This window comes from Marmota flaviventris, chromosome X (genome assembly GCF_047511675.1).
Source record: "Marmota flaviventris isolate mMarFla1 chromosome X, mMarFla1.hap1, whole genome shotgun sequence".
NCBI classification, from domain to species: Eukaryota; Metazoa; Chordata; class Mammalia; order Rodentia; family Sciuridae; genus Marmota; species Marmota flaviventris.
The window spans coordinates 8,330,009-8,350,980 of NC_092518.1; the positions used below are offsets into that span (position 1 = coordinate 8,330,009).

A 20,972-nucleotide genomic window follows, 5' to 3' on the forward strand; every position below is an offset into this window, starting at 1 on the left:
TTAGACAAGGGATATTAGAAATATAGGGTAATATAGTTTAGCAGTCATTGGGGAAGTAATTTTTATACAAATAGAACAAACATACCTTGAGATGAAATCTATCAAAGGTGAAATTGTCACCAGGAATGTCTGTACTTTCATTGTTTTCTGGAGTTTAGAAAGCGGTGTATGAGTTTCAGTCTATTTTCTTTTGCTTGCTTGCTAAAAATTAATGTTTTCCTATACAGACTGAAGCAAAAGAAATTTATGCTCAAAGGCAGCTTCTACTAAAAGATATAGATCTGCTAAGAGGCAGAGAAGCAAAGCTGAAGGAAAAAGTTGATGCTTTTGAATTGTAAGTAATGTATGTTAATTTTGGATATTCAGAATGAGGTGAAAAAGATTTACAAGTGTATATATCCACATATTCTAATGTTAATTGCAAGTAGATTTCTTGGTTATAAAGGTGATATTACGTAGCTTTAAAAGGTACAAGTTAAGAGAAAGACTAGGGTTTTGCTTATGAAATATTAGACCTTAAGGTGAAAAACAGGATAAAACACCATCATCAGGCTGCCATAAGACCAGACAGATACTTTGGAGAAGGTAATAATTCTTGAACACATGGTATGTTTTTGCAGTTACTCATTCATTCATTCAAGTCTGGTAGTTTAATGAATGTTGTGAATCCCAGATATCCAGACCTTCCGTATTTCCCTGTTGTGTACTCAGGAAAGGAAATAGGCAATCTGACTTGATTTGTACTAGGTGAAACTGTATCTCAAAATGTATGTGTTAAAATTACTTTTCCTAAATGTTCACAGTGTTTCATCTTTTAAATCTTAACATGGGATTGATAACAAGCTGCAATAACTTTTTTCCCCATTTGGAGTCTGCTATTAATACTTGTAGATAATCTAGGAATCTTAGTACATTGAGGAAATTGTCTCCCTCTTCATTAATGTTGTTTTCTCACTTCTGTAGGCTAAATTCATTTTATTTCTCTATCTACCTTACTCTCTTTGCAGCAATACTGAAGAGGTAAATTGATCAAAAGAGAGAAAAGGAACAAAATTTGGGCAGAGGGAGTTCATGATTATATAAACCCTTTTTTTTAGCTGGGGATTAAACCAGGGCCTTTCGTGTGCTGGACGAGTGCTCTACCACTGAGCTGTACCCCAGCCCCTATAGTTATTTCTTTACCTCCGCTTCCTCCACCCTTCCTTTCTAAGCATCTAAGTGAAGTAAATGTAGTTCACTGTACTGTGCCTTTCCAAATCAGCCAGCAGAGGGAGCTAATACGTGGAGCCTTTCCTGTGTTCTTGGACCGGTCAGGGTTCTGTAGTATGCTCAGTGGTACTTGTGAACCCCACCAGTTGACTCAAGTATTGGCATTACTATTAACTTAAGGTCTCACTATGAAGACCATGTTGAGTAAAATCATACAAGGAGATGACTCTTTAGCATTTGAAAGCTCTGATCACTCTGTCTTGCTCTTTTGACACACTCTTCAGTATTCAATTGATAGATTATTAAATGATAATACAAATCTACCTGGGGCTAAGGTTGTGGCTCAGTGGTATTGCACTCATCAGGCATGTGTGAGGCACTGGGTTCGATCCTCAGCACCACATATAAATAAATAAATAAAATAAAGGTATTGTGTCCATCTACAATTAAAAAAATTTTTAAAAACACTGTTTTTAATAAAAATAAATTATAAATACAAATATACCTTTATTATCTCTGGGCTAATGGATTAGATCCCACAGTTAGAGACAATATTATAGAAGAGACAAGCACTAAACTTGTGTTTGTGGTTTTTAGAAACATACTATAGAAGAGATAAGCCCATGAGCACAGTAACAAGTTTTTTAACTTTGTAACTAATAATATCATTATTCTATCCAGCTAAGTTGGTTACAGCTGTTTATCAGTTATAACCAGGTTTTTAATTTTTTAAATTTGTTTTAATTAGTTATACATGACAATAGAATGCACTTATGCACTTTGATATACATAGATGGGATTTAATTTCTCATTTTTCTGAGTGCACATGTTACAGAATCATATTGGTCATGTAGTCACATATATACATACGGTAATAATGTCTTTTCATTCTACTCTCTTTCCTATCCTATCCCCACATCCCTCCCCTCTCCTCCCATCACTTCCTTCTACCTAATCTTCCCTAGTGCACACACCCCCCCCCCCCCCCCGGGGGGCCTAACTGTGAATTAGCATCTGCATATTAGAGAAAACATTTGGCCTTTGGTTTTGTGGGATTGGCTTATTTTGCTTAGCATGATATTCTCCAACTCCAACCATTGACTGGCAAATTCCATAATTTTACTCTTCTTTAAAGCTGAGTAATATTCCATTGAGCATATATAACATATTTCCTTTATCCATTCATCTATTGGGGGAACACCTAGGTTGGTTCCATAGTCTCACTATTGTGAATTGAGCTGCTTACTATAAACATTGATGTGGCTGCGTCACTATAGTATGCTGATTTTAAGTCCTTTGGGTATAAACCAAGGAGTGGTATAGCTGGGTTAAACGGTGGTTCCATTTCCCCCCCCAAAAGTGAATATATAACCCACTGTAACTGGTTTTTTAAGTGTTAATTACCTTCTTTGAGAAACTACCTTGGTCTTGACTCTCCCACTCCCCTAGCCAGGTGCCATTGTGCAGCTCCCTTTGCTAGTTCTGATGCACAGTAACTAGGTCAGTTTGTAAATATAGGGAGAACTTTTGGCTCTTTGCTTTTACTTTCCAGTAGTGAGCACTACAAAAGAGTTTGTCTGTTGAACTATAAATATGTCTTATTTTTTTCTTAAATTTGTTATCCTCAGATATTATAGTTTTTTTGCTTTGTATATTTTTGTTAATTTCAGGACCCAGAAACTGCAAGAAGAAAAAAATAAAAGTACTGCTGAAGCACTTAAGAGACGAGAACAGAATATAAAGAGTATTGAAGAGAGCTATGATCAAAAGCTCAAGAATGAACTTCTAAAGTAATTGGCATTTTTAAAGAAATAATGTTTGAATTAAGTTGGTGGAGATGTTGCAAATGCTGATGAAAAAGATAAAACTGACATTTTATGACTAAATTTAGTATTTTTAAAAAATGTCCTTTTTTTTTCCAATTGACTAATCCTTTCTCATGAGTACTCAAGTTAGAATAGTTTTTAAAACACACATAAGCCAGGTATGGTGGTGCATGACTGTAGTCCCAGCTACTTGGGAGGCTGAGGCAGGAGGATTGCGAGTTCAAGGCCAGCCTGAGCAATTAAGTGAGACATCTCAGTTTTCTTAGAAAACGGGTGCTGGGGATATAGCTTGATGGTAGAATGCTTGCCTAGCATGTGCAAGGCCCTGGGGTTCTATCCCTGGTACCAAGGCAAAATAATATGAAATAGAAAGTTACATCCTCTGCCCTTCTTACTCATGGTTTTTCTAACAGTTGTTGAAGGCCTGTCATTTGCTTTATTCTGAAGGCACCTTCTGACTTGCTCAGCTTATATTGCTGATCAGCTACAAAATTGGAATTATAATCACTTTTAGTTACCTTTGCCTTTACCTTACTCATACTGCCACTAAAGTAGAAATTTTTGATGATTTAGAAATTATTCTACTTAGAGATTATCGAATTTGTCCATGAACATGTTTTATATTCCTTTAAGATTCTGCTATGTCAGAATTTTTAAAATGAAGCAAAAAGTGATAGGAAGAAGGAAATTATGGGCACCTGTGGTTACTTTGAGTTTTCTGTAGCCTGAATCTTGTGTACTAATAAATGCTATTTTAGTGCCAGGACATTACACCCATGCGATAACTTTGCTCAGGGGTGGTATTACAATTGGCACATAACTGTTTGGTGAGTATTTATTGAGTAAACATGTAGCAAGGAGACAATTCAACATAGCTGCTTGAGGTTTTTCTTAATCATTGGGCTCTTTTTACCACCTTGCCCATAATTTGTCATCAGTAATCTCTAATATAGTGTTTACAAAGGCTTCTTGTAGTTGTTCTTTAAATGAATTCTGTTTAAAAAATACAGCAGATTTCCAACTGTTTTTTTGTGTGTGTGGCGGGGGGGTCCTGGAGATTGAACCCAGGGCCCTGTGCATTCGAGGCAAGCACTCTACCAACTGAGCTATTTCCCCAGCCCATCTTTGAAATGATAGTTTCTCCACATATTTTGTTAGCTCATTTACTAAAATAGGAAGCACCAAAGTGTCCGAAGTTGTTGAACATGAAGAAAAGCATGTATATTGATTTTACATAGGAGACAGGGAACTGTGTGGTATCATTTTGGTATATTTTGTGACTTTGGCAAGTGTGGGAGTTTGGAGAATGTTTCTTTGCTCTCGCATCTCTGAACCAGGAATGCAACTGGTAATGGCTGGTGAAGATAGGTAAAACTCCATGAAAATGTGCCTTTTGGTATCACTGATCTGGATGTAATGCTGTTGGGGGTCTCTCAATACTATGCTTAGAGCCTGAGGGCAGAGTGCTTATTCTGATTGGGGTTGGGAAGATGGAGCAGGTGGATCAGAAATAACTGCCTTGTTATCACTGGCGAGTTGGTTTGTTGTGTGCTTTGCAGGTTTAATTTAGTTTACTTCTTTGCTGTCTATGCTAGTCGAGACTAATTGAAAGTGATTGATTGCAGTAATCTCCAGTTAACATCCTTCATTTTGTGCGACTGAGTTTTGGGACCCAATTTACAGAATTAAGGCAGGGTTTTTACCTGACCTTTTATGTTTAGAATTCACATCCCTGGCCTTAATGCTGAGAGACTTTGAAGTTTAACATTGTCATGTTCAGCACCCTTAGGTGCTCTGTGCCAGAGATGATCTCTTACATTCATAGCAGTCCTCCTGGGGAGATGACAAGAAACTCATTTTTAGTCATTCTGATTCTCAGGTATCAACTTGAACTAAAGGATGAATACATCAATAGAACTAACAGACTGATTGAAGATGAAAGGAGGAATAAAGGTGACTCTTGGGGAGCAGGGAGGGGTTTTATTTTTCAGTTCTGATGTAGTCTGTTAGTTTCCTGAGTAGGGTCTGTTGTATATTCTAAAAATTTCTATAGAATTACATTTTTTGTCTTTCTAGTTTTATAAAATTTTTAAAATAATCATTGTCCTTCACTGTCTTTTTGGAAATCTTCATGTTTAACATTTTGTATATTCACAAAGATCACTATCATATCTTTAGTACTATATCTGATTTTATTTCAATATATTTTGATCTGTGATTATCAAGAAGGTGACAGCAACTTATTGCCACCTGGTAAACATTACTCTTAACCATGAGAGACTTTAGATTTTACTTATGGAAATTTTTAACTTCTCTGTCCTCTGTGACCAAGGTTTTTGTTTTTTTCTTCTAATATATTTTGACACCATATGGTATTTTTACTTGACATTCAACCTTATGAAACCTCATTTACATTGATCCAAGACTGTGGAAGTTGAATAATTTTAGAATTTTCAGATATTTTTCATTTCAGTGTACACCCAGGAAATTGTATCAAGAAGTTGAACTTTTGATGGAAATTTCAAACAGTTTCTTCAGAGTAAATCAGAACTGGGTAAAGGGTTTATTTCTTGCCCACTAAATTTTTACTCCTACATCTGCTATTTTTATTTATGAAATAATGGTCATTAGGTCTGGCAGACTGCCTTAAATTATTAAATGTCTTTTGGATTCATTAGGAAAACATTGTTTAATTGCTGGGCGTTTTCTTTCAGAAAAAGCTATTCATTTGCAAGAGGAGCTCATAGCTTTTAATTCAAAAAAGGAAGAACTAAGTCAATCTATAAATCGTATAAAAGAACTTGAGGTAATTGTTATCCCCTTTTTTTGAAGCAGACTTTAGGCAGTACATGAAATTTTAGTTTTAGGCATACATATCTTATCTGGATAGGTTTGGCCTGATTATTCTAGGACCAAGAAGGTGATGACTGAAGTTAATTCAATATTTCTTCATTTCAAAGTCCCATAAAGAAGTGAAGAAAGAGCTTTGGGTCCTAGAGTTCTGTGCAAATCTGTTTCTCACTTAGACTTTAGGATATTTCCCACATCATATGGTTTTTGAGGGAATTCAGTGAGCTAACTTATGCATCTAGCCCATAGCATATAACTAATACATATCTGTTCTACCTCAGCCCCTTCTATCCCATTAGCAGCAGGTAAAAATTCCTATCATTATATCATTATCTTCCAAATTAAAACAAAATGAGGCATGTTTTTCGCATGCCACTGTTACTTCTGTTCACTGGTATGCTTGCTTTTGGCAAGGTAGAACTGGAACTTTAGGTGAAGTATATTCTGTATATAAAATTTGCTTTTGTAACCATGATGATTTATTTGACAGTATTGTAGGCTTCTATATCTTAATATCAGATATATTATACCAAGGAAAGGAAAACACTTCACAGCAAGTGAGAGATTACTACTGTCTCACCTCTCATAGTAAAGATGTATTGCTACAATGTGTGTGATTGTCGCTGGGTCCTGGTTGCACTGGGAAAATAGAGTGATAACTTTCCTCAGAAGCACTGGCTTTCTAGGGTCTATAGATAGAATTTATGAACTTACCTTGTTCCAACTCTAGTATAGAAAATGACTTTTTTTACCATAGTTAGGTCTTATGGTTGGAGAGAACTCAACCTCTAAGTTGTAATGCATAGCCTAACTCAGTCTTCTGGCTTTGACTTTTGTAATAAAATCATTCAAATGTAAATTTTCTTTTTTCATTTAAGCTTGAATTAGAGTCTGTCAAAGCCCAGTTTTTGACAATAACACAACAAAACCACTTGCTGAATGAAAAGATTAAAGAGATGAATGATTACTCAGTACTAAAAGAAGAGAAGCTAGAACTTCAGGCACAAAATAAAGTACTTAAACAACAACTGGAAGAGAATAAGAATGAAAATTTGAATCTCCTAAATCGTATGTCCTTTTTTTCTTTTTCTGATTTACCTATTTCTGTAATTGACATTAGGTCAGTGTTAAGAAACTCTGCATTGTGTCTATAAAACAGGCATAACTTGGGTAGATTTGATAAGATTCTGGCATTGGAATTCCATTGCTTGCTGTTGCATAGCAGTGTCACTTTAAGAAGGAACATTTTTTGGGACTGGGGATGTGGCTCAAGTGGTAGCGCGCTCGCCTGGCATGCGTGCGGCCCGGGTTCGATCCTCAGCACCACATACAAACAAAGATGTTGTGTCCACTGAAAACTAAAATAAATAAATAAATATTAAAAAAAAAAAAAAAGGAGGAGGAACATTTTTTTTTTAAGCTGTGCTGCCTTTCTGGGTGGTATCACGGGTGACTGCCAATTGGGTTTTGACACTGGGGACTGCAACAAGCACTTGGAGGAAGGAAGAGAAGGTCGAGTTTGTTGATATCCCACTGCCACCCCAACTTCTGTACAGCGGCCCTAGACTACCCACTGCTCCTGTCAGCTTAGCGAGGTTCAGTGTACCTATGGGTAGCCTCTCATCAGTGCTCTGCACCTGTGCCCACTCACTCTATCTAGTTCTGTGAGTGTCTTCCTTCCCTGGCCCTCCAGGCCCAAGGGGGAGCTAACAATATGACCCTGTTTCTAAGTCCAGTGAACCACACTATCCTTTTTGGTTACCTTGCATAAAGTGACCCACCTAAACATCTGTTTGCTTTCTGCCTGGACCCCAACTCACTGACAGTTGCTCAGGTCGAATGAGAGCTTAAAGTAGTTAGTCATCATTGGGTAGACGGCTGGAGAGCTTCTTCTAGGCCTTGTGTGCATGGCAGAGGATAGAGGCAGGCTTTCAATAATTCAAGGATTTGAAAGAATTCTTTCACTTACAATAAAACTCCAAGAGTAATAAAGTGTGGTAACATTTATTAAATTCTTTTGTTCTGAAGCTTGTGAATCAGGATTGGTCTCGGTCTACTAATGGAATTGATAGAATATTAACTGCATGAGTACAAAGAAAGGAAACAATTTAAAATCTCTTTAGCTACTTTTGTTAAGTGAAATAAAGTTGATAATGACCAGAATTTTTCTACCTTCTTAGGCATAGCTCAGCCGTCTCCTGAGCTTCTGGTTCTTCAGAAAGAATTGAAGAAAGCAGAAAGTACTATAGCACTTGAGCATAAAGAGTTTGAAACTCATAGACAAGTTCTGCAAAAACAGCTGCAAAGTGAAGTGAGTATTGTTCTTCACTCATGCCAGTGTTACACCAGTCTACTTTATAGATACCTAAACTTTGCACAAGCCACACCAGCAGAGATCAGATCTTTTAACTCTCAAGCTGGTTGCAGTAGCACACATCTATAATGTCAGCTACTTAGGAGGCTGAGGCAGGAGAATTGCAAGTTCAAGGCCAGCCTGGGCATCTTAGTTCCTTTCTCAAAGTAAAATAAAAGAGCTGGGGGTGTAGCTCATTGGTAGATCACCCCAAGGTTTAATCTCCAGTACTACAAAAAGCAAAAAAAAAAACCACAACAACAAAAAAATTACCCTCTGAATATGATAAAGGGTTCTTTCTCATCTGAGAAAATTCTCTAGTGATTATATGACTTCATATTCATAACTGTCTTTCATAATTGAAATAAAAGCTAACTCAAACAAAATTTTCTGAGTGCATGATAGTACCATGTTAGTGTCTTGATTCCCACCCTGAGACTCACAAATGTTCACTTGTGTCTTTCTGATTTCAGCCTGCATGCCCTAAAGTAGCTGTTCTTTGAATGAAAAAGGTAGTGAAAAATTCATTTGTGTGTTGTGTTCGTTTTTTTTTGTTTTGTTTTTTTTTAAACAGAGACCCATTGATTACTTGGTATAAAGCTTCCCAGAATTGGCAAAAAATAAGAGGATAAGCACAATAAGAGATTTTTTTTTTCCTTTTGAAGCAAGCTGTGATGTGTTCTACATTGATTTCTTTTTCTTCTCTGAATCTTTTCAGATTGAACATTCTGCACAGCTAAAGGCCCAGATATTAGATTATGATGCTTCTGTAAAGAGGTTAAATATTCAAGTTGGTGATTTAAAATTGCAACTGAAACACACTCAGACAGGTTAGAGATGTTTTTAAACCATAAATATTTCTGTGCATGTAAAGCTTCTGACATTTGTGGAAATGTAATGATTGTAATTTATTAACCACATAGTATTTCTTGTATTTCGCGGGGGGTGGGGGGGGGGGTGGTTCATAGGAATAAGTATCATCCTACAGTGGGGGTGTGGCTTGGTGGTAGAGAACTTGCCTAGCGTGTATGAGGTCCTGGGTTCCATACGCAGCACTGCCAAAAAAAAAAAAGTGTACATTCCTTGAAGTAAACTTTTTTATCTCAGAAATACCAGCTGATCACCAGAATGAGTGGCTTTCACAGGTGCCCCAAATAGAAAAGTTGTGGTGGTAACACAGAAGTCCCCAAATCCATCATAGGCATTCCTTTTTTTGTTACCCTGATAAGATTGATTGGCTCTTCAGTAGTTTTACATATTCCTTAACAGAAATGTATATAAATATATGGGAGAAGCAGGTTGGCTTGGCAAAAAGAACACTGCTGCTCTTTTAAAGAATTGTTTTGTTTTGGACCCCAATTTTGAAGGTAATTGTTTGATTTTGGGTACAGTGCTCTAACTTTCTTGGGCCTCAGTTCCCCCATTTGTAATGAGGATGATAATACCTACCAGGCCATAGTAAACAAAGATGAAATGAGATGGGTCCCAATTCAGCTCATGGGACATAAAAGACACTCTGAAAATAGTTCCTGCTCTTTCATTAAAATGCCTTCTCTGTGGATGCATATCTGTCCCTTGTTCCTAAGAAGGATATTGAAGCTTAGATACTTTATTTTCCAGTTGCTTTCAAACTCAAAGTGTGTATGTGTTACCAGTTCAGCTGGTTTCTCATGGTCCCTTTGGTCTGAGCCTTCCTTGCTTCCCACTTGCAATCTTTCCCTATCAGTCCCTAGTACTTTCTACCTTCACTAATTTTATTTCCATCTCTCTACTTTTTCCTATTTCTCATTTTTGCTTAGCAATTCTGTTTGCCGCAGTATCTAGAGCAAAACTCATAGAAGTCTTGAATAACGAAAAAAAATTCACTGAGCATAAAGCCCTTCTGCATACATGTATTGTCTATTGCAAGCTTCTGTCTCATAGCATCATAGGGAGGCATTGTAGGAGAGGAGCTGGTACATGCACTGGCTTTGCTTTAGGAAATCCCAGTGGTTCTAAAACTTGCTAACTGTGTGATCCAGCCTCCAACCCCCATCTGTAAATGGGAGCAGTGAGAATTCCTTGGCCATAGTGTTGTCATGAATGAAATTCTTTTCCCTTATCTGAAACTCGACCATATGCTGTGAATTTTGCTACAGCCCTGGAAATTCTGGACCCACATCCTATTGTGAAGCACATTAATTACTTTGAAGTCAAATCTATGAATATTTATGCTGGTTGGGATTAATAAAGATTATGAATGAGTTTACATTGGTACGGGTCAAGCTTTTCAACCAAATGAATTCAAATCTAGTTGTACTTTGCCACCAAATAAATTGTAAATAGATTTTTTAATTCTTAGAGCTTTTTGGCTTTCAAAATCATGCATAAAGGATTGTGAAATTCTATCTTATATTATAAAGGAACACACATGAATCTGTGACTGGTACATATAAGCTCTCAACAAATGTTAACAGTTCTTACCGTGGCCTCAGAAGTTGTTTAATGTGAAGTTTGCCCTTTATTCTCAAGTATATTTTAATTTTGCTTACTGCCTTTTGTCCTCATTTCTCAAATTACCTTTTTATAATCTGCAGCCCTGGAGAATGAAGTGTACCGCAACCCAAAGCAGTCTCTGAGCCATCGGTCTGTGAGTGGGCTAATAAATGGCAAGATGGTGCCTCACAGTTGTGATACAAGCAGGGATTTCTCAAACAGCCCTCTTGGACAGGAGAAGGTTACGGCAGTTGCAGTTGTACCAAGAATCACAGGTTATCCAAATACAGGAAAAGAGGCTGGTTCCCCAGACTCTGACCTTGAGTTTGTAGCTAGTACAAAAGCCAGGGTAAAAGAGCTAGAGCAAGAGGCCGAACGCTTGGAGAAAGCTTTCAGAGATTACCATCGAAGAGTTCTTCGAAACCCGGTTAAGAGCTCACCACTAGCAAAGAGTCCACCGTCTTCGCACTTACGGGGAACCCTCAAAACTGTCACTTCTAGCTCCCTGGAAAGATGTGCTTTTACAGAGGACCGAGTTATCCCTGAGCACCCAGAAAGACGGATGTTGGCAGAGGACAGAGTTTTCTCTGGGCAGCCTCAGGTGGGCACACCTAACGAGGAAAAGAGTGCCGCCTCTGAGGCACAGACAGGCAGCACAGCTTCGCGGGCACGCAAGAGTACTTCTTCCAGACGTCTCTCCTCCACGCCCCTTCCAAAAGCAAGAAGAAGCCTCAATAATGAAATGTATTTGGAAGGTAAGCTACTATCCAAAGGGTCACAGGATGCTTGGGAGTTGGGCAGACCTGGTCATCATGGGATGTCTTTCTTGAATATTTATACAGGCCCTAGACAGCAGGAAACGGTAGATAGCACATGTAGCAGTGAGCCTGGGGGAGCCCTTGCTGGAGCAGCTGTGATTGCTCTGAACCTACCATCTCCTGGTTAATAATAGTGGCATCCCTCCCATGTCCCAGGGTTGTTATGGGAATCAGTGTCATAAAGGATGTTGAGATAAGGCTGGGGATGTAGCATGCACAAGGCCCTGCCTGGGTGCAATCCCAATACAGCCAAAAAAAAAAGTCAAGATCTAGTGTTCACTTAGCATGTAGAGGTGTTCAGGGGGTGAGAGTGGCCATTCCTTTGCTGCTGGTCAGTTTTGTACATTTTAGTATTAACTCGAGAGTTATAATTTAAGTGTTCAAATTGTTGCCTTTACGATCTGAAACATCATACTCATATTCAGAGATGATAACCTATTTTCACTAATAGAGCTTTTTAAAATCTACGTTGGTGTCTTCTTCATGCAATTTTTAATATTCTTGCCCTGATTCCTTCTGCCTTGTAGGTGTGGGCAAATCACTTCTTGCTTCCCCCAATTCTTGTCCTGACAGAATGTCCCAGCCATCACCCGTGGAATCTGGGCATAGCCTCTCTGCCCCTTCCTCCTCCAGCCCTCCAGAACAGAAGGCCAGGTATGTACCATTGTTTGATGGGCTTCATTTGAATCATGTTACCTGCTGTCTCGGCCCTTTTTTTTTTTTAAGGAGATCTTAAAGATGATGTGATACTATAGAATTTGTAGTCAGATTGTAAAATCATGTGTGATCTTTGATAATCATCTGAATACCCGGGGGGAATGTTATGTAATACCTTGCAAGTTCTGTGAATAGGCATGATGTATAAAGAGATGTCTGAAATTTGTCAAAACAACTAACTATTTTTAAAGTTGGAACAATTTCATACATCATTAAAAAGCCATTTTTAAAAAATGACATTTAAATGTAAACAGATAAGGTTCTGATTTATGTATCATTAAAACAAATTACGAAGTGATAGTGGGTTCTAGAATATGATTATTGAAGCAGGAGGAAGTGGATGGTTTTGGAAATTAGGTCAGTGGGGGCAGGACTCCCATCCGTGCCTGGTCCCCACAGTAGGAAATTTGACTCCTTAGTTTCGGGTTTGAGCCTGGGCACCTGATGTTTATGTAGTTCTCCTGTATAAAGTTGAAAACTTACATGTACCTATCATGGACCTAGGGCATTTAATTTTTTAAAATATTGTACTGTCTTGTAATAAAGGCAAAAGGAAAGACCAGACCCACACATACCCTGAGTTAGTACAATTTGACACACACAGGCTCATGGAATTGTATCTTCAGTTGGTTTGAGCTGGTGCTGTATGAAAGGTTGTCTCTTGTGGTTATTAGAAAACTAAGAGAACAATACCTTATGCCTGGTGAGTACTCAGTGCACTAGGGCTATATTTTAATAAGCCATAGAAAAATGAATTTTTTAAATTATTTTTTTGAGTCACAGACAGCTTTTTGTCATCCTCTGCTGTTAGGTTTTAACATTACTAAGAATTCACATTCATGAATTTTATTCTTCCAATCCAGTCTTCATCAGAAACAGACTGAAATTCAAGAAAAAAGTGAATTTTCGAATCTGGACAAGCTAGCTTTTAAGGATAATGAGGAATTTGAATCATCTTTTGAATGTAAGTTCAAATATAAGTACGGGTTTTTATAAGTTAAAATTGTAGAAAGTTTAGTTTTACTGAAACAACCATTATTATAAGCAAAGTAATTACAAACTAGGACATTTTTATTTTGTGATAAGACCAAAAACATGGATATATATATCCTCATTTTTCTGTCATGAAGATTTTCAGGGGTTCAGCTGAGTTCTCTTTTTAAAAATTTCAGGATGACTCATCATTTTGAGGTTACAGGCTTAAGCCCATAAATGAATACTTAATTTACCCACTTTGGGATTATCTCAGGTTTAAAATAAGTAGGTTTTTTAAAAAATTTTATGGAATATAAAGATGTTGACTGTTTAGATTAAGAAAATCCCATCCTTAGTAAAAGAATGGAGGTAAAAGAATATTAAAATAAGAGTCCAGGAAGAGATGTCCTGGCTACAGCCTTTTCTTGGACTGTCTCACCACATAGTCCACTTTATAAGTATAAAATAGGATGTAGGGTCCATCTTTTCTGAGGCTTTCTCCAGCTTGAGAAATCTACTTGTATACAATCTATCATTTAACCTTATCAAACTTATCATCAAATCTGAAAATATCATATTTTGAACCATTAAATGAGATACTTAGTAAATTTTGTGAAGTTCTTTTAACTGGCCAGTTGAATCTTCAATATTTAAATTGAATGGAAATGGTTTATCATCAATCAAGTGAACTCTTAAAACGGATTGATTTTCCTGCTAGGTAATGAATCCAATTTTGTAAACAAATTTAATTCTTTTTTTTTTTTTTTTTAACATTTATTTTTTAGGGGTTGGGGTTGTGGCTCAGCAAGAGAGTGCTTGCCTAGTACATGCGAGGCACTGGGTTCAATCCTCAGCACCACATAAAATAAGTAAAATAAAGGTATTGTGTCCAACTACAGCTAAAAAACTTTTTTAAAAAAATATTTTTAGTTGTAGGTTGACACAATACACTTATTTAATTAATTTATTTATTTTTTATGTGGTACTGAGGATCGAACCTAGCACCTCAAGCATGCTAGGCAAGCGCTCCACCGCTGAGCCACAACCCCAGCCCCAGCAAATTTAATTCTTTAAAGTATAAGAACCCTTTGGGCCCAATCACTAACACTGCAAAATAAAAACAAAAACTGCCTCAAAAAGTAAATATGTTGGCAAGTGACTGAGAATTTGTTAGAATCCTGGCCAGCCACAGTGGTGTGTGCCTGTAAATCCCAGCAATTGAGGAGGCTGAGGCAGGAGGATCGCAAGTTCAAAGCCAACCTCAGCAACTTAGCAAGACCCTGCCTCAAAATAAAAAAGGGCTGGGGATGTGGCTCATGGTTAAGCACTTCTAGGTTCAATCCCTAGTACCAAAAAAGAAAAAAAAAAAAACATGTGGGAGGCTGAGGCAGGAAGATTGCAAGTTAAAAAAAAAAAAAAAATTATTAGAATCCTGTAGGCAGGGCTCCCCTAGTCACTTTAGCTATAGTTCATGTGTTCCATGGTTTAATCCCCCTGCCCTGCCCTCCCCTCCCTTCTCCTATTACTTAAGGACTCATGACACAATTGCTTGTACCTCCCATAGATGCAGGGAACAGGTCAAGACAGTTTGAAGCAGATGGGTTACACCCTGCTGGTGATATGCCTCATGTGGATGCTGCTGCAGCTACTCTGCCTACAAGACCTGTCCCACATCATAACTCAAGTAAGTTTTTCTTGTTTTAAACTAGCAGTTAGCACAGCCATATATTGAATGCCAGCCTCTGTGCTATATAAATTATTTCCTATATCATTGAAGGATTTTATAAGCATAACTTACTCAGTCTTAAAGTTGGAGTGTTATCATTGTTGATGGCGTTTTTTTGTTGTTTGTTTGTTGTTTGTTTTTGGTGGGGTACTGGGGATTGAACTCGGGGTACTCGACCACTGAGTCACATCCCCAGCCCTATTTTGTATTTTATTTAGAGATGGGGTCACACTGAGTTTCTTAGTGCCTCGCAGTTACTGAGGCTGGCTTTGAACTCGCGATTCTCCTGTCTCAGCCTCCCAAGCCTCTGAGATTAAAGGTGTGCACCACTGCGCCCGGCTCAGGAGAGTTGCCTTTTTTTTTTTTTAGTCTTAGATGGACATAATATCTTTATTTTATTTGTTTATGTGGTGCCAGGGATTGAACTTAGTGCCTCATGCATGCTAGGCAAGCGCTCTACCACTGAGCCACAACTCTAGCCCTGGCTCAGGAGAGTTGCTTTTTAAAAATGTATTTTTTTACCTGTTCTGAGTCTGACAGAACAGTTACACTTTTCCATCATACACTTCTGCAAAAATCATTCCGTAGGAGCCTTAGCATCTTGGGAAACAATGTTGAACAACTGAAACAATGGTCAACTCACGTTCTCTATCTTTATGTGATTGTAACATTTTAATATTATTATTTTTCTATCTGGTTGCTTCCATTATGTCTTAAGAGATTAGAACCTAAAAACTATATTTCAGTCTTGGGGAAAGCTGATAACACTAAGGTGATTGTGTTGTGGGGCAGGTCGCTCAGAAAACACACCAAGTCCCAGTTTTGTCCAAATTGAAGACTCTTTATTTAGCCAGCCGGCTGGCAAGTATTTCCCACAGGACCCATAAATGTCTCTGCAAGGAACAGGCCCAAGCCTGAGCATTTTAGGATATTTAATGGCAAAAACTGCATCTGGGTTGACATAGCTGCAAGCAAGCAGGTACAGAAGCTGAATTGGGCAGTTAGCAAGACAATGCATTGTGTATGTACATTGGTATTTCCCACAGGACTTTCCAGGTTAGCATAGCAGCAAGCAAGCAGAAGGGAAGTGGGTCAAAATGACCCTAGTTCAGTACAAGTTAGAGAATGGTTACTAATGTGTAGATAATCAATCTCTGACAAGGTACATTGCCCAAGAGAAATGGAAACCAAAGAGAACAATTTTACATTGCATAAGAATTGCTATTTTGTGTTGCCAAGTATGATATGCTAGGTAACTATTAATGGGTTCAGAGGCGGGGCTTTCCCATGGGAGAAGCATTTCTTACATGATATGGAGTCTCAGGATAAAATGGAGTCTGTTTGGTCACTGCCCATATAGCCTGGCCCATAACAATTGGTGCTGGAGGAAAACTGTCTGCCCATGTCTCTCCAGCTTACCCACCTGCCTCTCTGGTGGAGGGATCAGGGAACAGTACAGCCTGGGCCTTTTCTCCTTAGTCCAAAATGCTTAAGCCTCATACCTGAAAAGAAGTGTCTCAAGTAAAGCTACCTTTTAGTCCTTCCCAAACATATTCAAAGCCTCTGGTTAGCAGTTTCTCAATTTAAATCACAGTGCATATGAGGAAGTACTGAAAGAAGCAAGACTTCAAGAGGGTTGATTTTGCTGACTCCTGAGTAAATCTGCTTTGAAAGGCATTCACTCAACCAGAATTGATCCAGAGCAATCTCTCTGTGGCACTACTCTAGAGACTAGGCATATAGCAGTGAACCAAACAGAGCCCCTTCCTTCATGGAGTTTCTAGGGGTTGGGGGACCCAGGCAGTCAGCAAGCCAATACTGCGGCTCTGAGGAGGAATTGTACCAACTGATGAGGGGCAGTGTCCATATACACAGGCCTGAGTGAGGGAGGAAATCAAAATAAAAGGAAATTAGTGAGCACTAAGTGTTCTGCCTTGAGACACAGTGGTGATCATAATAGTTTTTGAAATAATTAGTAAGCAGCATGGTTGTTTGGGTTATTCCCCCCTCCCCCGTGGACACAACATCTTTATTTTATTTTATGTGGTGCTGAGGATCGAACCCAGTGCCCCGCACATGTCAGGCGAGCGCGTTACCGCTTGAGCCACATCCCCAGCCCCAGTTGTTTGGGTTATTGAGAAATACTCTTATATTCATCATTTTACCTCTTTAGTTCAAGCAGAGGGAAATGAAGAACCTGAAACTTTGTGACTTTGAGGTGCCCAGTGGACATGCTTCTTGTCCTGGCTTTTGCATCCACCCTGCAGCTACAAAATACACCCCAGAACAGAGAGCAGCCCTTTTTCTTCTTTGTTAATTGGCCCCAGACAACATTCCTATTTTGAGATCACAACTGTGTATAGGAAAGTGGTAGCATTTAGAAGTAACCTTTCTTTCACCAGCAAGGAGGACACTGTAGTTCTATCTGTGGAAATGATTAATGGCCTGCTCTCATATTTTAATTTCATGGCAAGGATTGAGAGATGCCCATGTTGCCTTTCTGCCATTAGTAAAACTAACTCAGTTCCTGCTGACAACTTCAGGACAAGGCACAGCAAAAAGCTTTGAAGTCCTCTAGTGAACCTGTGGGTTTTTCTGCTTGTTGGCATTGCTTGGGTAAAAATATGTAGGTTGTGGGCCAGAGTTAGAAGAGAAAGACCAGCATGGTCATCTGTGGGATTGAGATTTAATTAAAGCTTCGACATGTAGGGACTTATGCCAGGAGCTGGAGAGAGGGGCCAGACTAGTAATTAAAACATGGGCCTTGCCGGGAAGGAACTTAGTGGGAGGAGAGAAAAGTACTCGTGATTTTTGACAAAGCTATACAAGAAAGGTGCTGAACTGCTTACTTGTCCTCCTCAGAGGAGGTGGCATTTAAGTTGGTTCTCAAACAGCATTGTGGTTTTGTGGGAGAGGCAGGGGTTGGGGGAAGGGTGTGCCTCAGGTTAAGGAAACCATGGGGTGGGGGCAAAGGCACAGAGAGTGGAGAACACAGCTGCAGTTCGGGTCCAGTGAGTGTGTCCATACGTATATTGTTCTCATGCTCAAAGGCAGTAGTAGATGGGAAGTAGGCCTGAGAAGAAGAAGGCAGGTTTTTCTTGCCCCTAGACTGTCGCGGGTTTGGACTTTGCCAGAGTAGAGACATTACAGGCAAATCCAGGGCTTCCCTGCAGGAAATGCCTAGTGCTGAAACTCACAGCAGGTTGAGTGTTGATTGCATTATTCAGTATTCCCTGGAAGTGGTGAGAAGGAAGGACCCTCTCTATAGCACCAGGATGAGGAATTTGAATCTGCCAGCCCTGGTGGCCCAATGGACAGACAGTAAGAAGAGCATGTCTGCTTGTTTGTTTGTTTTTACAACACAGGGTCTTGATGTGTTGCCCAATCTGACTTCAAAGTCATGGGCTCCTACAGTCTTCCTGTCTCTTGGCCACCCAAGTAGCTGAGACTACAAGCATATGCCACTGTTCCTGGCCTAGAAAGGGCATGATTAAAGGGCTACCAGTACTTCAGGATGAAGCCCATGCTGTAGGATTTCCACATGCTTTGTCAGGGAATCCACTGGAAACATGCATGTGAGTCTGGGGAGAGTGTGGGGCTAGAGAAAGACAAGGGAATTATCAGTGCTGACGTGATCACTAAAACACCAGGAAGGGCCACCATCAGTGTAGAGCAAGCAAGGACTGAACAGTGTAACATGGCTAGAGCAGCCAGGGGAGAGTGGGGGGTTTGTTGTGTCCTCTTTGGGGTATCAGAGACCTGAATATGTTTATGGGAAGAAGAAAGAGTTAGGAAACTGCTGCATAAATAAATAGGGGCTAGTGGTTCAGTCTGGGTCCTGAAGATAGGGGTGGAATCCAAATCAAATGCAGAGGCAGAAATGTAGGATTGCAGGAGAAAGGCTGGAGGAGGGAGATAAGTAAAGGAAGAGAAAACATGGCACTCAGGGAGGACAGTTGGAGTCCTTCATGGTGAAGTCAAGTCATACTTGTCTTGGGGAGAGTAAAAGGTGAGGTGCTAGGAATGTGCAGGGGCTTGCAAATCATGAAAGTGTAACAGCAGCAGCTTGAAGCAGGTCAACAGTCCACGAGAAATCCAACAGTCCCGTAGTCGTTAGAAAATCTGATGCTGGAAGCTACTCACTATTTTATGTTCTGTTAGGTATTGATCAGAAAGAACTTGGAGAACAAAAGGAAGATGAAAAATCATGGGAGCAGCAAATGAAAGAACGAAGGCAAAGAGAAGAACGAAGGCAGAGTGAACGGCAAGAAGCTCTAGAAAGGGAACGAAGAGAACTGGAAAAACTGGATCAGGGAAGGGTAATATATTTGGCTAAGGTCTCTGTAGTAGTTTCTCCATTGAATGCCTTCAGAAGGTTACCTGGAGCTCAGAGGTGAGCCAGTGGTGTCCAGAAATCCTAAGTGGCAGGTAATGGAAGAGGCCTCCCCTCCTCTCCTTGTCATACTATCACGAGAAAGGCTGGAGAGCATACACCTTCTGAGTGTGATGATAAAGGATGGCTGCGGGGGGGGGGGCGGTTAATGTTTGTTTATTTATTTATTTTAGTTGTAGTTGGGCACAATACCTTTATTTTATTTATTTTTATGTGGTGCTGAGGATTGAATCCAGGGCCTCGTATGTGCTAAGCGAGCACTCTACCGCTGAGCCATAACCCCAGCCCAAGGATGGCTTTTGAAAGCAGTTTTTGCATACATGCTCATCTGATCTTTAAACTCATAGGGCTATGAGGTGGACTATGTTTTGCTGTGGAGCTTCCCTTTATAGATGGGGTTTAAAGAAGAGGCTTCCTAAGTCAGCTAGCTAGGACTAGAAGAACCAGGGGAGACAGGTGCCAGGCCCCAACTGCTTCCAGACATACATAATTCCCATAGTTCTCTTTTTGCCTTTTGTGGCCTGATTTTAGTTCTAGGCAGATGGATTACTCTGGCCATTTAGCATGCTTGCCAAGTCTTGCTTAAATTAATCTTCCATATGAATGTTCCCTGGACTCCTGGTTAATATGGGTCTAAAAGCACAGTACACTTTAGGCAAATTAATGCCTTCCTTCATTGGGATATGTTCATCTCCCTTTGATGGTAGCAGTTACTTTAATTTAAAGATATATATTTTATAGGTATAATTATATTTATGTATATATTTTTATATATGGTACTCTAGAATCCAGTTTTACTTTACAGGATCAGGTTTATATTACTATGGTTTTTAAACACTGAAAACTTTTGAAATATATCTATTTCCTCTTTGGGCCCCCATCTATTTTATAGAGAATGATTGAAGAATCACTGAAGATTGAAATGAAAAATGAATTAGAAATGACTGTTCAAGATGTGAGAGACAAATCTACTCATGGAGAAAATCTTTTAGAGAAATATATGAAAATCATCCAGCAGGGGAAAGACCAAGAGTTATCTGCAGATAAGGTGCCTATGCTTTGGAGGGGAATCTAGGTGACAGAGGGGTTGGGGGATGGCACCAAGGGCTTCTGTGATTTAACTCCTAGGGACAGGAATCTGTTTTCTTTACTGAAGACAAAAATTAAAAGTACAGAAAATCCACACTTCAAATGGGCCCTCAACCCTTCAATATATTATGCTCTTTTGGCAAAATTTCATAGTTTGTGTTTAGGTAGAACATTGAAGAGATTTTGCTTTAAGATTGAATTATAGGTATTGAAAGTGTATACCAGTTTATTTTGATGTGCTGCTAAATTTCCTGTTTAAAAGTCAACTCTTTTGAGACTCAACATTGCAAAAATACTTCAGAGAAATCAAAATGTTTAATAAAATTAATTCATATCTAATTTCAAAATTCTTTTGTGTCAGAGCTCAAAAAAGATAACCAGAGAATGCTCAGTAGTGGACACGCTGCTATCCAGTGACAAGGATGAAAGGTATGGTTTTCCTAAACATTGCTCTTTAGCAAACCATTAGTGCTCATTTTGTCAGCCCAACAGAAATGGTCAGATACTTGAACTTGCCTTTAAAAAGTTGAACTGGGCACTA

General features: G+C 39.1%; 1 protein-coding gene across 3 annotated transcripts in view; it reads left to right on the top strand.

Moving 5' to 3' along the window:
* Window positions 1-20,972, top strand: part of Ofd1 (OFD1 centriole and centriolar satellite protein) — a 40,770-nt gene that overhangs the window by 19,372 nt on the left and 426 nt on the right. For 2 of the 3 annotated variants that reach the window (XM_071606121.1, XM_027946522.2), the window contains 14 exons: window positions 228-334; window positions 2,880-2,999; window positions 4,915-4,988; window positions 5,750-5,841; window positions 6,764-6,953; window positions 8,066-8,196; window positions 8,957-9,068; window positions 10,815-11,468; window positions 12,059-12,185; window positions 13,112-13,212; window positions 14,788-14,907; window positions 19,111-19,268; window positions 20,235-20,390; window positions 20,793-20,860. In XM_071606121.1, coding sequence (XP_071462222.1) covers window positions 228-334; window positions 2,880-2,999; window positions 4,915-4,988; window positions 5,750-5,841; window positions 6,764-6,953; window positions 8,066-8,196; window positions 8,957-9,068; window positions 10,815-11,468; window positions 12,059-12,185; window positions 13,112-13,212; window positions 14,788-14,907; window positions 19,111-19,268; window positions 20,235-20,390; window positions 20,793-20,860 — 2,210 coding nt within the window. Of the gene's footprint in view, window positions 1-227; window positions 335-2,879; window positions 3,000-4,914; window positions 4,989-5,749; window positions 5,842-6,763; window positions 6,954-8,065; window positions 8,197-8,956; window positions 9,069-10,814; window positions 11,469-12,058; window positions 12,186-13,111; window positions 13,213-14,787; window positions 14,908-18,314; window positions 18,488-19,110; window positions 19,269-20,234; window positions 20,391-20,792; window positions 20,861-20,972 lie in introns of those variants that run through there. The other variant, XM_027946523.2, reaches the window with a different exon arrangement.